The sequence below is a fragment of the Kogia breviceps genome, chromosome 5 (assembly GCF_026419965.1).
Source record: "Kogia breviceps isolate mKogBre1 chromosome 5, mKogBre1 haplotype 1, whole genome shotgun sequence".
NCBI classification, from domain to species: domain Eukaryota; kingdom Metazoa; phylum Chordata; class Mammalia; order Artiodactyla; family Physeteridae; genus Kogia; species Kogia breviceps.
Genome location: NC_081314.1, coordinates 18,958,679 through 18,975,573, shown reverse-complemented (window position 1 = coordinate 18,975,573; position 16,895 = coordinate 18,958,679). Strand labels below are relative to the sequence as shown.

General features: G+C 49.1%; 1 protein-coding gene across 1 annotated transcript in view; it reads left to right on the top strand.

Annotated features, from left to right (window-relative positions):
* EPHB1 (EPH receptor B1) overlaps positions 1-16,895 on the top strand; it is a 431,481-nt gene that overhangs the window by 343,663 nt on the left and 70,923 nt on the right. Inside the window, exons 7-9 of the mRNA XM_059064129.2 lie at positions 2,168-2,330; positions 5,907-6,015; positions 6,852-6,916. Coding sequence (XP_058920112.1) covers positions 2,168-2,330; positions 5,907-6,015; positions 6,852-6,916 — 337 coding nt within the window. The remainder of the gene's footprint in view (positions 1-2,167; positions 2,331-5,906; positions 6,016-6,851; positions 6,917-16,895) is intronic.

The following is a 16,895-nucleotide window of genomic DNA, read 5'->3' as shown; positions in this document are numbered from 1 at the left end:
CCTCTTTGTAAGGTTCATGTGTCTCTTTGCTCTGGCCTCTAACCTGGAGTCCCTTACAACTGCCCCCAAGCCACTCATCAGCACCCCCATGCCACTTATGCTCCAGAGATGCCCACTCACTTGCAGGCTCCTGAAGCCCTTTAGGCCTCACCTTTGCATCTTTTATCCTGTTCTCAGGGGATAGTCTATTCAGTTCTCACTCTCCTCACTCATCCATGGGGCTAATTTCTTTCCTCTTCCATGACTCACGCATGTCACCCTTTCTCGGAGCCCCTGTCAACCACCTTGTCACTCTAGGCTGGGGGACCCCCTTAGCTGCCCACTGCCAAGTCACTCACTCAGCACTGCTGTCATCTTCTGTTTGTTTTTGGCCCCACCCTACACGAGGTCACATACCCGAGGGCAGGGACCATGCCTTGGTACCTGCAGGCCTTATATTGTGCCCAGCACATGGTAGTGTGTCATCAATATGACCACCTGGCCAAATGAATGAATGATTACACATCCAGTCATCTCTGCCTCTGCAAAGTAGACTTGATTCACATTTTAAGACCACGGTAATTTCTTATCATGAGGCTGTATTCTTTTGTCCTAGTTCAACTCCCCATGTTTCTTCTGTCCTTTGACTAAGGCTTACAGACCTCTGGTCATCAGCTTTCCTCTCATTTGTCACCATACCTCTTGGACTGCTGTGCCTAGAACTCATCACAGTGCCCTAGATCTGTACGTGGGACTCGGGACCTCCTTCTCGGTGACCCAAGATCTTCATTTTCACTAATGTTGCCATTTTGCTCTAAGATTCATGGTGCAAAACAGGGGCAGACCCAGACTCTAAACTTCTGTGCCTACACACTGGAGGATAAGCCACCATCTTCACAATGCTCACGTGGAAGTGATTAGAGACCAGGAATGGTGTTCATGGAAGTGGTGAGGGTGAGATGGAAGGATGAAGGACAGCAGTGAAGAGAGTCCATGAGCTGGAATAGTGAGGGGTGCTTTCCTAGGAGAGGAGGCCTTGAAGGGTGTAGGCGTAAGGAACCTGGAGACTGAAGAGGAGGCCTGGAGAGAGGCATTTCAAACTGGGAAAACAGCCTAAGCGAAGGCCTGGGGGCCAGGGCTGTGGCACCTGGAGGGGCAGCAAGGTGGCGATTTAGGGAGATGTGAGAGATTGGAATTGACTGTTATGAAAGACCCGTGGACTGAGACTGAGGAGTTTCGTCTTTCTCTGATAATAGCTTTAGGGAGTCAGAGATCTTTTTTACAAACGAAGTTTAGTTTGGGTAGAGAGGGAGAGGCAGAAAAGATGGGAGGCTACAAAAGTCCAGGTGCAAAAAACCATATATTACACAAGATCAGCAGCAAGGAGAGCAAAAGCAAGGACCCTTTAAGGGCACTCACGGTGGATGGGAGGGTCAGAAGGGAGAGACCCAAGCAAGGTCTCTGCATGCCAGAGGACACACGTGTGCAGGTAACAGGGACTGCAGAGGGCAGGGCAGAAGGTGCTGGAGACAGTAACACACAGGAGGGTGGGGCTGACCCCCTGGATAGTAGGGAGAGGTGAGAACACAGGGCCTGCTCTCCAGGAGAAGGGGCATGTCCTCCCTAGATGCTGGTGGAGAGGAACTCAGACCATGGGGACCCAGACGGACACACACTAAAGCAGAAGCAGGTAGTCTAGAACGGCCTCAAGTTTTCAGCGGAGTGAGTGGACACAAAGCCATTTGTCTAAGGACTTGAGGGCCCTTAAGGAGTGACCTAGAATAGCCATGGTGCGGAGTGACCGAGAAGATCTTGAGTGAGGAGAGGAAAGACCAGGACTCAGCAGAAGCAACACAGAGAGAGGCAGGTAGGGTGCGAACGTGACCCACTTTGCTTCGGCTGAGGTCAGAGAACAGAGTGGATGTGCTTTGTGATTCTGTCTCTGAACCCCGAACCCCCTTGCCAGTCCATGAGAGCTCAGCCATTCACTCAGACCCCTCTCTTCAGAGCATCACCACCACACAGTCCAGAGCTGATTTGGCGTTCTTTAGGTCCAGGCCAGTCTGTCCCTGTTTCGAGGGATGGCTTGGGGCTGGGGACAACTTCTAGCAGGTCTGCAGGACCAAGAACCGAGGGTCCCGCATGCTTAGGAGCAGGCTGCCCACCTCTTCCCCTTGCTCCTCTGCAGGAACACAATGAGTTCAACTCCTCCATGGCCAGGAGCCAGACCAACACTGCGCGGATCGATGGCCTGCGGCCCGGCATGGTGTACGTGGTCCAGGTGCGCGCCCGCACGGTGGCCGGCTATGGCAAGTTCAGCGGCAAGATGTGCTTCCAGACTCTGACGGATGGTAAGAGGCAGGCCGGTGACCTGGGCACAGGGCAGGCCACTGGAGGAGGGAAGAGCCCCCCACAAGGCTGTACTTGCAGCCAAAATGCCAACTGCTAACTGGATTCCGGTGGAATTCCCAAGGAAGTGTTTGTCCCCAGTAGGGCCGTGTAGACTCCTCGATTCACTAGGCAGGGCATCTGTCTGAAGCCTGGCCCATTTCTCAATATCTAGTGGATTTGCCTCGGCAAGGTCTATGTATCCCGCATGCGCAGAGGCCCCCACGTGTTGGCCTGCGTTTGCACAGCAGTGAGATGTACACAGAACTCAAGAATATGCCTCTGTTGGTGCCTGTGTTGTTTCACCCTCACTCCCACTTCACTCCTCTGTTCTGGAGGCTGGGAGCTGAACGCACAGCCTCATTGCATGAGCCGAGGACTCCAGAAAGAAAACAGAGGGACACAACTTGGGGAGTGGCTGTCCCACGTGTCTCAGAATATTTGAGGCAGCTTCATGTGTGACGTGACCCTCTGTAGGTCCTGCTGAGGCGTCTCCAGAGAGCTTGGCCACTGGTTTCCGAAATATCCCCAAGGCCGCACAATCTGTCACCAAAAATACCTCCACCTTTGAGCTTTATTAGTTCTCTGTTTAACAATCTCCCCCAGTCCTCTGAGACCTCCTCATTTAATTGTTATGAAATCCAATTCCTTGTAATCTCAGCCTTGTGTAAGGGTGTCTGTCTCTACATTAGCCACTTACCATAGTGTATGTATTCACTTACCTATCTACTATCTACCCACCCATCTATCTATATTTATTTATTCACTGATGAGCTGTTTCCTGATAGTTTCCCAGGTGTCACTCTATTCCCAGCGTCACAAATTGAAAGCCTTTAATTTTTCCTGTATTACTTAAATTATATAGAAAACACTCTGCCCTTACATAACATTTTATTTTAGGCCAGCACTCTCTGATGAGGCCCTTAAGAGGACTTGAGGTTTTCTACTGACCCATATTATATTTTGAAACAATTTAAAAAGTCATCAGAAAGATTTAAAAATCAAATGATTTTATATAAAAATTATAATACCCATTTTCTTATGAAAAATTGTAAGAGAAGCCAATGCAGGTGGGTATCCTAGTGTGGGGACTCTGCCTTGAGCTGGGGGCTTGCCCCCCACTTTCCAGTGATCTGTACTGGGATGCTTTGATGTGAGCTGTCTGGCCTTTGTAGGATGAGAGTTTGCAGGCAGCTCTGAGTTTATTTTAGGTGAGTTTTGGTTCATATTTTGAGGATGGTGAGCTAGGGTAGAAAGGTGAGCCAGTTTATCCAGATGAATAATACTGCTGGTACGAAAGAACACAGGCTGTCTTCAGTTCCTTAAGGATTCTGTTCCTCTCTTTGCACCTCACTTACCATCTAGATTTATGGGCACTTTGGCATCAGGAGGGACACAGGATTAAAAGCCCAAACTCAAAATGCTCTGAGTACTGGTCTCTTGGCAGTTCTGCTAGACAAATCAAGAAGTAACAAATTTCTCCCGAGAAGGCTATTCCTTTTACATTTGGCAGTTAAGTTTTGTAAACCCAACAGAGGTTGGATGTAGGAGAGTTCTGGTAAGTGGCCAAATTCGAGAGTATGTATCTTAATGACTGAGGTTCACACATCGCTAGTAATTATGTTCACTGAGGCTTCAGGCCTCCCTGCAGCACAAAAGTGAGTTGGAAGGTTGTCAGTGAGAGGGTTATTGGGGCGGGCAGGACCTGTGGGATCCCGCCCGGGGTCAGTGACCATGCTTTGGGCCGGTAACGTCCACATGGGCCAGAGCCGCTGTGGCCCTGGCTGCTCTTAGCTACAGCCTGCTAACTTTTGACTTGGTCGCCTCATTTTTTTTTTTTAAACCCATTTATACAGCAGGATATCTACATGTTTACCATGTGTTCTGGGTGATTCTTATGCACCCCAGTGTTTAAGAACCATCCTTCAACTCTGTGGGTGGAGAAGGAGACTTCTAAAGCCAAGGATATGGGTTCTCGAAGCCTCTGAGTCTCTAGAAATTAGTTGGAAAGTGTGAAGGTCACATGGCTTAGGAATTTTTTTAATTAACATGAATTTTATTTTATTTTTTTGCCAAATTATTATTTTTTAAAACACACATGTTACAAAAAGCTCGCAGCAGAGGGAAACTGAAACTCTACCTTCAGTCTTTTAAATTGATTTCTAGAGAGTGGGAGGCTTCAAGAACAACATCCTTGTCTTTTGAAATCTCATCCTCCACCCACAGAGTTGAAGCATGGTTCCCAAACATCAGAGTTCCTAAGAACCACCTGGAATGCTTAGTAAACACGCAGATACCCTGTCTTTCACTCAGAGGTTCTGATTCAGTAGGTCTGAGGGGCCTGGAAATAAGTCTAACAGTCGGGCTCGGGTGATTCTGATGCAGGGCATGGGAACCTCACTTCAAGAGGAATTATTGCTAGGGGGCTCAGACAAAATACAGGATGGTCAGTTAAATGTTGTGAATTTCAGATAAACAACAAATAATGTTTTAGTCTAAGTATCTCCCATGCAATATTTGGGTCATACTTAGACTAAAACATTACTTGTTGTTTCTCTGAAATGCACATTTAACCGGCCAGCCCATACTTTTATTCACTATATCCGGCTACCCTACTTGTAATAGTACATACTTAGCTTGACCTCCGTCTGCCTCAGTCCCGAACATTCGATAATGGCTCCTTGACACCAAGTGAGAGAATAACCACAATAATAATAATAGCCCACTGGGCCAAGTGGTTTATATGGATTAAGGGAAAGAGAATTCATATTAAGGGCATCTGTGATAGATCAAACACTGTGAAATATGTCACATGATCTGACTTAAAAATTTATTTGAACAGATAAGAAGTCTGAGAGTCAGAGAGACTAAATGCTTTGTCCAAGATCACCAAGCATCCCCGTGGTAAAGCCAGGGTTTGGGCGAGCTCTGTCTGCCTCTGTGACTGGCAGGCGACCGCTCCCCGGTGTGATACAGCCTGGTTCTAACACCAGCAGAAGCCTGGACCCATTCTCTTGAGTGTGAGCTTGAGAGCGCTGGGCTGTTTCTTAGCACTTCCTTCATCCTCTGCAGCACTGGGTGTGGTGCTGGCTGGCTGCAGATACTCTTAAATCTCTGCTCAGCGAATCTGTTGACTGGGCTGCACCTCAGCAACTTTGCGTTTTAGAAGGTACTTCAGCAGTGGTTTCCATTCCCCCCCATTAGACGTATCCTTAACACGGCTGACAGACCTTTGAGAGACCTTCCGAACGAGGGCATGAAGATCAGAGTCACCTCTGCCCTGGGACCAGTGTCATCAGTGTAGTTCTGAGATCCTCTGTCACTGCTGTTTTGCCTTTATTGTTGACACTGTCCTTTGGTTTTCGTTGTTTTTTGTTTATTTGTGACTTAAAGATTACTCTTGGTTTAGGTCGGGCTCACAGCTCTGAAGCATAGAACCTATCTATCTATCTATCTATCTAATGCTTTGTTGTCAACACCGAGTACCAGCCCTGTGCAAAGGGCATGCAGGAAGCTTCTAACGCCTCTTTCTCACCTAGACGATTACAAGTCTGAGCTGCGTGAGCAGCTGCCCCTGATCGCTGGCTCGGCGGCAGCCGGGGTCGTGTTCGTCGTGTCCTTGGTGGCCATCTCCATCGTCTGCAGCAGGTAGGCCCCCCACTCCTGCTCCCACCTGCTCTCCTTAGACCCAGGAAGCCCCGCTTGTGGACCCCTCCCATGTCATTGCAGACTGGACAGGGCCTGACCATTCAGGGACGCACCGTCAAACTCACCACAGCCATCATCCCATCTCCGTCCACAGGCAGCCTAGAATTCTCCAGATTATTTATTTGCTCTGTGCCTGGCATAAAATCCTCTGTAAGAGCTGGGCTAGGCTCTAAGCATTCGTCCTCAAACCTCATTTTAGCCAAGATGTTTAGCACACCTACGCACAACGGTTTTCCTGGAGTGACAGTTACAAAATTGCACTTGACCCGCTGGAGCATCACACCGCGTGCCGCGGCCCATCCTCTGGCTACAGAGCTAGGGCCCTCGGCGCAGGGCGCAGTGGGGCAGGAGGGGAACGGAGGAGGAAACGAGGGGCTCCGTGTCCTTCAGGAGGGCAGGCCCTGAAGGCCTTGTGAATTTTTAATACTGTTGCTGCTGCCTTGGGTCGCTAGCCCAGATTCAGCTGGCCCCTCCCAAGAAGTTCTGCAGTGCGGCCAGAGTGCTAACAGGCGTCATCCTCTGCACCAAGCTCTAATGGAGACGCACAGCCCTGCCTGGCCTCTGAGAGATGTTGACTTGAAAGACCTCGACCCAGCTGCCCCAGGTGGTGGTCGAGCCAGAATTCTGGCCACGACAGGAGCGCCACTTAAAGTGAGAGTTGCAGTACCCAATCCCACGAGATGCCTGGGTGAGCCCCCATCAGGACAGGAGCCCCAGGAGCTGAGTGGTTGAGGTGCACCCCAGCTGAGAGCGCTCCTCTTCCCTTGTGTCCACAGGAAACGGGCTTACAGCAAAGAAGCTGTGTACAGTGATAAGCTCCAGCATTACAGCACAGGCCGAGGTGAGTAGAAAGTAGACACCTCCCACCTGAGCCCCGGAGAACCACTGAGTCGAGCAGATGAGTGCTTGGAGGGCTCCTTATAGCCAGACTGGCCGATCCCAATCACAAGCCCCCTCCCGGCCCCCAGCACCCAGCAGCTGGGTCCCCAGGGACCGAGGCTGCCCACCCCTTCTGTGTCCGCCCATTGTGGGCACTCATTGGATGCCTGGCGGGTAGATTATCTTCTGCACTGATAAGCCCATAGAGGACATGGAATGCAAGGAGAAGATTGGGTTTAGCAAGTCAATGAATCCTGAAATCAGACCCAGTGGGAAAAGACAGAGGGTTCTCTATTAACATCTTCTGCCTTATCTTATCCAATGGAGCGGCTGGGGAATGTGTTAACCAAATTCACAGATAAGCCAGAGAACACGAATGTAGGGAATTAAAAAGATAGCAGAGCCCAAGAGGCCAAAGTGTTGGGATATCTCCCAAGTGTTTTCTTTTAAGCAGTGCCTTTAAAAGTTTTTCTCACTCATTATCTACTCTCTTTTTGTCAAAACCTAAATGTAATATTTTATAACTAAAATTTCCCCTCGCCAACGTGCAACGTAAAGGCCTGTGTCAGTATTATTCTTTGATGTGTGTAATGGCAACGTTGCAGGATCTGCAAAGGTCCTGTTCAGTCCAGAAAGCAGAATGCTTAGATCTTTACAGCAGACACGCTCTGATTCTAAATAACTCCCTTTGAATTCCACGGACGCCTTCAGAAACCTGCCCCAGCACTGTGTGCTGTGCCCTCTCTGTCCCAGGCTTCTGCCGTGAGCTGCATCTCACCTCAGTCCTGCTGTGGCTGTGCCTGCCCGCCCTCCCTGTTCACTGGGCGGTGAGCACGCAAGACAGGCTCTGTCTACACACATCCTAAGCTGGCTTTCACTGGGCGCTTCTGGGATTGGAAATGGGCTCCAAGGCAAAAGTTTTCACCTGAGGTCACCCAAGGCAGGATGCCAGGATGTGATGCCAGGATGCTCCCATGGCAGCTTCACCATGGGAGGGGCTCGTGTTCCGGCGTGGCCAAGGTCGATGCTGGCTGGAGCTGCACAAAGGCCACTCTGTAGATATGGCTTTGTTCCCCGGGGGCTTTCAATCCAAGAACAAGAACCTGCCAAAGGTCTGTAGAGGACCAAGCCCCTGACAGCTGGGCTGCTGTTCCACAGTCATGGCTGGGAGAGGTCTGCGGGCTGGGAACCGACTGAGGCCCCCACGGTGGTCCAGGCAGCCCCCATGATCAGGATCACAAATGCGGAGTGAGGGTTTGGGAGAGCAGCCCCCTTCTAAGCTATAGGCACAGCTCCTGCAACACTCAGAGTCCCATTTACCCCTCTTTCTTTCCCCCAGCAGGCCACTTGGGCCTCCATTTTAACCAGACATCACTGGTTTTAGAGGGGAAACTTGAATGTGTTCTCTCTCCTTTCCTCACATCCTGACTTGCACCTCATGGCAAAATCTACCGATGATTTTTCTTAAGAGTAACCAGTGCATTTCCCTTCCAGGCAGGGCCTTACCTTCCTAAGAACAGAGACTTTGATTTATCTGTGATTCTTAAGTGAAGGTGCCCCCTGCAGGGTACATCAGAATTACCTGCAGGGCTTTCTCCACTGCCCTGCCTCTGTCTCTCTCTGTCTCTCTCTCTCTCTCTCTCTCTTTCTCTCTCGGGATCCTGACATTGCCCCACCTCCCTGCTCTGGGCTGACTCCTGGCCATGTTGAGAGCCACTATAAAGTCTATTTCAGATTTGGCATCCTTTGAACTCTGGATGAAACATTTAAAGAGGGCCATGTGGGCTTGAAAGCAGAGGACACAAAATTGGGTTCAAAAGGAGGAGTGCCATTTTGAAGACTAGAGACGCCCAAAGGTGAGAATGTCCCTTTTTAAAGGCACATAAGTTAAGCCTTGTCACCGTCCCTTAGTTGGGGTACAGAAAGTCCCTAAGCATCAAGCTGGGATGCATCTTGCTGCCTTTTTGGGCACTTCAACCTCAGACCTGACCATTCTGCTCTCGAGGGGCCGGCGTGGCTGGGCCGCCACGTGGCACCCAAGCGCACAGAGGTCTGCTCCCAGAGCTCTCACAGCCTGCTTCTGGGGTACTCTGTCCCCTCTAAGACCAACAGAAGGAGGCTTCCCTGGTTCTCAGGGTCCACAGAAAACCCACCACCCAGTCTGCAGTAGCAGAGGCCTTGCTGCAACCAACCAGTGAGGGCAGGACCTGGAACGCAGAGTTCTTCATGGACCAGAGTTCACTCCCTCCTTGGCCTTAGAAGTCTGTCTTCTTTTTAAATCCATTCTCCTTTTTATACATGCTCTTTCCTCCTATTCATAACCGTTCTCTGTTTATCCAGTCCCCGAAACCTGGCTCCTCTTTGCACTCTGGTTCTCTAAACTCATAACCTCATGCTTTGAGTTACATTAGTGCATTTTTCTCCCACGGACATCCATCAATCTGACTAAAGCTATTACTGTTGGAGAATGACAGTCTAAGGGCTGTGGAGCTGGGAGAAGACTCAGCACACATATAGCAGAAGAGGAAACTCAAGGCTCTGGTGGAGAATAGGCCTGGCCCGAGACGGAGGCGGGTAGGAGTAGTTAGTTATGGAAAGCCTGCTCGGTGCATCGGGAACTTTATTCTGGAGGCTCATATCAAACCCTATGACCCTGACAACCACTCTAGGTGACCGACATTAATGACATGACTTTGCCTGGTCTCACCACTCATGGGTGGCCAAGGTGCCACACACCCTCTCAACCTGGCTGCAGAGCCCACGATCTTACCAGATTGCAGAGGCTCAAGGTGGCTGGAGGTCAGGAGCAAGTCAACATGGGGTGAGGACTAATCTCAGAAGTCCTGGTGGGTGGTTTGTTGGTCCTCTCTCTGGGTCCCACCGCAGGAGGCAGAAAGGTGGATGCGGCTGATGTGAAAGTGTGCACGTAACCATTCCTGGGCCATCCACGTGCATGCACCTCGCTGTGGGACGCGGATGGTAACCTGGACATCTAGGCACTTCCTGCCCTGGGAGGGACAGAAAACCTGCAGCAGTTCCCCAGCCTTACTCATCAGTACCCGAGAGGGCCCCTGCCTCTCTTTCCCTCAGGCAGGGAGGGCGTAGGGCCACATACAGAGAGGTCAGCGGTCCCTGCCCTCCCAGACGTGCCTTTCAAGCTGATGCAAAGGCTGAAGGAGACATAACAGAAATGTTGGCAAACATAACACCTTCTCTAGTCCGTGAAGCCCTGGCAGATCTGGTCAATTTGAGAATGCCAAGCGCTCCCTAGGGCACTGGCTTACAACCCCGCTCTGAGCGTGCAGCACAGAGAACAGACTTGGAAGGGGGGATTTGATTTGGGTGAAAGAGACTAGAGGGAAGGCAGGTAGGGAAGTGCAAGTGCATGGATGTGGTGCTGGCTTCTGGGCTGAAGAGCCTGGGAACCTGTGGTTCATGTTCAAGGGTGGGTGGGAGTGTGGGATTCCCATGTCGGGGAAGAGGCAGACAGACGGAGTGTCCTCATGGTTTCCATGGGCCAGTCCGCAGAAGGTGCTGGCTGACTAAAAATTGCCTGGATGGGATGATCCAGGTGGGCTAGGGTAGGCTGGGTAATCTATCTTTAGAAAAGTTCCAGTTGATGCTACATTTTGGAAATGCTACCAGCTACTTATGGGGCTTGGATGGACAGCTATACACTTGATGGTGATTGACACTGCACTGATTTCTGAGATGGATGGAGTGTGCAGGGGTGGGGAGAGAAGAAGGTGAGGGCTTGGTAAGGGGTCAAGGGCTTTCAGAAAGCAACCCTAACAGAATCATCTCCTTGTTACAGGCAACCGCAGATATAATCACCGAGCTACTTTTGTTAAGCTTTGAGAAAAGCAAAAACAAATAAGATATGTGTCTAAAGACCATAAGACTGGCAAACACACTAATTTTCACACAGGACAAGAGGACACAACACAGGGACCACAGAACGGGAGGGTGAGCTTGATCCCTGCCAAATGCTCAAGAGACTGGGAAGCAGATGGGTTCTAAAACTAAATTCAGTGATCACAGGACGAACACAGGATTGTTAAGAGAAGTTATGGGGACCTCATCTCATTTACTAGGGTTATGCATTTAGTAAATTCAAGAGGAATTGTATATGTAGTGGATTTTTATTTTGGCAAAAATATTTTATGATCTCCCATGGGAAAGCATTGTAAAGTGGGTACAGAGCTGGTCGTCATACGAAAAGACAGTGGATTAGTGAGTCCGTCAGCCAGGAAGGAAGTCACCAGTTTTATTCTAGTTCTCGTCCAGTTCAATCTCTTGTTTGTTTTTTAAATTCGTGAGTCAGGTGCAAACCTGGGGATGCTTATCAAGTTTGTAGGTAGCAGTTGGGTGACTTAAGGAACTCCACAGAAGACAGAATCAAAATTCAGAACTATACAACAGCTTTGAATGCTAATTTGAAATCTGCAAGACAAAATGTTAGAGGGATAAATCTAGAAGCTAGTGTTGGTTAAAACAAAAATAAAGCGGTACAAAGAGGAGGAGACCTGACTTGCTATCTGTTTGTATGGAAAAGTTTCAGTACTTAGTTGATCACATGCCTAATAGGAGTGAGAAAAAGCTAATAAAAAAGGCTAAGCAGGGCTTCCCTGGTGGCGCAGTGGTTGAGAGTCCGCCTGCCGCTGCAGAGGACACGAGTTCGAGCCCCGGTCCGGGAGGATCCCACATGCCGCGGAGCGGCTGTGCCCGTGAGCCATGGCCGCTGAGCCTGCACGTCCGGAGCCTGTACTCCGCGGCGGGAGAGACCACAACAGTGAGAGGCCCGGGTACTGCAAAAAAAAAAAAAAAAAAAAGGCTAAGCACTGTTACTAATGCAGAATAATACTACTAAAAGCCTCCAATTTGAGCACTTACATGTTGAGCACAGTAACTTTAAATTAACTAATTTGATCCTCATAACCGTCCCATGAGGTAGATTTTGCATGTGAAGAAACAGAGGCTCAGAGAAGTCAAGTAGCCTGTCCAGAGTTTTATGACTCTGTGGTCACAATTAAAGTTGGGATCAGAGGAGGCGATGTACAGAGATGCTGTCCTCTGTGCTGGTGAGAACACATCTAGAAGGACATTCTTGGTTCTAGGGACCCCATGTGTCAAGAAGGACTTTGTCAACAAAGCAGCTGACCCATGGAGGGTGCCAAGTCCTGACCTGTCACCTCAGAGACACCAACCGATTTGGTGCTGGAGAAATGCAGGCAGGAACCTGGGGGTCAAAATCAAGCATGACACCATCACGGCAAAAGAAAGGTGATACTGTTGTCGGGCTTTGTTGTGTGAAATGGAACCATCGGTGAGAGATCCAAGTAGGCAGACTTTGATTCAATGTACGAACAGCCCCCCAAACTGGAACTGTCCACACAGAGACAGACTGCTTTGTGGGGAGGGAGGTAAGCCCTCTGGTCTTGCAGAGACAGATATCAGTAAAGGCTGCTGTAGAGGATGTTGTAGAGAGGATTCCTGCTTTAGGTAGGACACTGGACTTGATTCGACCCAAGATTCTACACCCAGCTTTCTTGACTCTGGGTGGGAGGGACATATCCGAACCGTTCAGGACACAGCATCCAGCGCACTGGAAATCGCCTTTGGACACCAGGGTGAAGGTCAGGTGTAGCTGGAGGAGGGACACAGACCATGGATATTTTGACTGCCTCTCCTGAAGGTAACAGGAGCATTAGTACCTGAACATGAGTAAATGAGGGCCTATGGGAAGAGGAGGAAAGGCCCCCAGGTGCAAAAGGTGGCTGAGTGTTCAGTGAGTGCTTATTAAATGTCAAATAAATTGAACGAGCGAGCTTCACCCATTTGTCTGCTGCTGGCTCAAAGCCAGAGCCTCTAGAAACCAGGGTAACTCTTTGAGTCCCCAGATCCTGGACTGTTGCCCTCAGGTTCTGGGCAGGACTTCAGTGGCCTAGAGACAGTGGGCCTTGTCTGGAAGGACCTGCCAGTCCTGGTCATTGATACCCAAGAAGCAGGGAGATGTTAAACTATTTTTCCTGAAATACCTTCCTCAATAGCAAGTAGCCTGTGGTCCACTTTCCTTCTCTTGGAGACACATATTAGGCAATAACTGTGGTTTTAAGAACAAATCTTGAAATGTGGTGAAACCCCCAAACAGAAAGTAGAAGGCAGAGCTTCCTCAGATTCGGTGCTTTTCCACCAGCCTTATTGTCCACCCTGGGGCTCCCTCTCTTGGATTCTCCCTCTAGCCTTGGCTGGACACCCATGACCTCCATTCTTTCAGGGAAAAAGACAACCACCCATCGTCCTGGTCTTGACACGAAGCAGGCGGAGCAAAGTGTTTCTGGTGCCCATCAACCTTTCCTGGTAGATTTGCTCTAAGAAACTACCCGTCCTCAGCCTTTCACATCAACAGCTTCAACTGTGTGAAGCTCTGGGTAACTCATGTGTCCACCACATCTACCACTCCACATCCAGCCTTTCAGCTCTGTTTCCACTCTGAGTTTCCTGACTGACTTCTAGGCCTTGCATATTTCATCCATGCATTCAAAGTCTAAAGCCATGTGTGCAAACTTCCCTAACAATAGGGTTTCCTTCCCAAAGTCCATCACCTAGTTAATAGGACCACTTAATTCTGGAAGTCTTGGCATTGATTCGCATTCTTCTGGTCCTTCCTTCATTCCTCATCTTTAATTGCTCGCTAAGTGCTGTCAGTTATTCCTTTGAAATATCTTTTGCCTCTTCTGCTGTTGTCAGTGCGATGCTCTGCTTATCAACTGTTATCTTGTACCGTAATCACAGCAGCAACCTCAGAGCTGTTTTCTCAGCCTCCAGCCCCTTCCCCGCAAGGATGCAAAGGAATGCTGCGGGCTGTCAGCAAAATGAACTCCCCGACGCCTTGCTCTCAGTACATCCCTTCCCTGCTGCTGGCACAGTTGTTGGCTCTGTGTGTCCAATGGCGGCAATCCAGATGCCTTTGATGGTAGTCAAGGGCCTTCCACAAGTGCATTAGCACCGTTCTGCCTCAGACCCCCGCTTCCTTCCACACTCAAGCCGACCACACTGTCCCCGCTCACGCGATGGCAGGTCTCTCTCTGAGCTGTGCCTCATGACACTTCAAGCTTCTCCCTCTTCGGTGAAGGACCACATGACCTGTCCTTCTAGAACTCTGACCTTGAAGACTAGCATCCACAGTACTCTTCCTTCTCTGGTTTCTGCAGAACTTACAGCTTGTTTCTGGGTGTGGGATCCTGATTCTAGACTCTCTGGCACTGCTCCCCGGTTTGTTCACATCTCAGTGACCTGAGAACTCCACGAGCTCTGTTTTCCCTGTAAGCTCCCACAGTCCCTGGCACAGGGCTAGTTGGGTGTCTGGTCAGCATTGAGAAAAAGAGGGGTGATCAACGTTCTGAGGCAGAGGACTGGATGAGGTCCCTCCCAGGAACCGGAGTTTATGTGTCCCTAAACAGCTTCCCTCTTGTGCTTAGATATCTGGACAAAATTTAGGTGAGTCATGAATAGGACAAAGTCTGCCTTGGATCCACAATGGGGAATGAGGAGCCCTTTCCTGTGGCTCCATCATACCTGCTGGGACGCAAGATATCAACGACTGAAAACAACCTAATTTATGCACTAGCTTTCCGGACCCTACTGGGGGATTCTAGGAATCCTCCACCAGCAGGAGGGCACTGGGCTCTTCCTGGCACCCTGAAGCCGCCCTCATGGGACCCGCAAGCTGACCGTGGTACTGATTTTGTACCTTCTGAATGCACAAGAGGTTCTGAATGGCAGTATTCCATCTTCTTCCACTTTTAATACCTAAATGTCACTTACTGTTTAGAACTGGCCCTTTACCAGTCCACGCTATCCCGCCCTGAGACCCTGGCACTTGTAAACATGTCGAGCTGACTTTTTAGCTACACCCCACAATCTGCCAGCATCTCCCAAATTTATCCCAGTCTCTTCCCTTTTGAGAGCACACTGATCTCCTGCTACAGGATCTCCAACAATACCCAGGAGTTTCTTGTGCTTCAAGGACTGCTCCCTGCCGTGCAGGAAGGCTCTGGATGACGGCAAAGTCATTTCTCCCCAAAGTTAATATCTTTAAAGCCTTGGTTCATGTTTAAGATTTTGCAGATCTCCTGGGACTATGGTCCTTTAAAGCTTTAACAGTCCAGGCTGTGACCCCACTCATAGCATAAATGGGTTTTGAGATCAAAGAATAAACATATCTGCAAATCAGATCTTTAATAGAGATTAGTAAACTAGAAGATCATAAAATTGAAGTTTTTATTTTCTCTCTCTTGGTACCATCTATCAGTTTAGATCTGTACATACCACTTTTGTGCCAAAGGTATGTAACCTATGTTAAAAATGATGAAAATAATCAGAAACTATAAGATATTATAAATATTATAATATTAACACTAACAATAATGTGAAGCATTGGACAGAGCATTATAAAATGTCTTACATTATAGAGCTATATTACATCTGATATTATTATAACTGCCATTAATAATATTTCCCCAACACTCACCATCAGAGAACATTTTCTGAGCCCTGTCTCTAAACGTTTGGCTGTGCCCGACTCCACAGCTGACTCGAATTCCTTGTTCACTGTCTGGTGATTCATTGCACTAAATACCATTTCCCTGATAATTAAAAACTGCTCACTGGCAAGTGGGAGCAGGAACAGGCTGATGCGGGATTTATGCAGAAACACAAAATGAGCCAAAAGACAAATGACCTGTTCTGCCTGCTGAAGACATTTTATTTTTCCTCATCATCTTCTGGGAGTAGAAAAAGGCTAGCTGTGATGTGGGAAAGAGGTCTGGAGAGACGTGTCATCCTGAGATGAGGTGGATGCAGGGAGAGCCATTAGTGCATGTGTTCCGCCAAATCACTCGTCAGACTTGGGACCTAGGGACCCTGCCCTCAGTCATTCCTAGACTGACCCTATCTGACCCTCATCAGAGGAAAAGCACTGAGTTTGAACCGTTTGTTAGACTTCTGATTTCAGTTTTCCTTCTTCAGTCTAACAATGGTATCCTCAGTTTCAGGGAAAACAAGAACTGATTCCTACCCTGCATAGGTGCAGGATGTTCTAACTTGACACTGCATCACCAGGTCTGGGCTCCATGCCACCTCCTCGGCTTCTTGTGAAAAGCTTCAGTGATGACCAAAGCCCCTGCCTGGCCCAGAATAGCAGTTGAGACATCATGTGTGCTCACACACGCACATACTCATACACGCACACATTTGTACACTCACACACATACACACACTCACATACATACATACACACTCACACACACACACACTGCTTAATTCCACAAGCCAGTGCGGTAACACAGCTGCCCGTGAATAAACCACACAGTGATTAGAATGTGAACTTTCTCCCATGCATATGCCCTTGCTTGGACGCCCCTGGCCTAAATGAATCCTGGCACCATGGAGAGATGAGCCTCTACCTTCTGGGAATAGCTCCTTCCCAGAATTGATTGGGGCCGGTATCTGTGGAGCTCATTAACTCAGAACCCTCTCTCATTCATCCTTACCTATGTCTTTACTTGCAAACCATTCATTACAGCACATTCTAGATTGCTTAATTAGTTTCCATGGAAGAGTTCCTGTAGGACAGCTTAGCATACATCGTTTAGAGCCCCTTGATCCAAAATAACAAGGTGGTATTTTTAAAGTAACTAATATAACCCTAAGCGGTTTACAGCCCCCCAATGCCCAGCCCCCATGCCTTCCCCCCGGCTTCCTCTTCCTACCGCCCCAAACACTTCCTAGAACAATTTACTGATAATAACCACAAGCATACCAGCTTGTGAGCCCTCCCTGTACATCAGGCACCGTGTTAGGCATGCCACTTGCAACGTGGTCCTTAATATCACAGCCGCCCCGGGAAGAAGGTGTTCCGTCAGCAGAGGAAAACAATG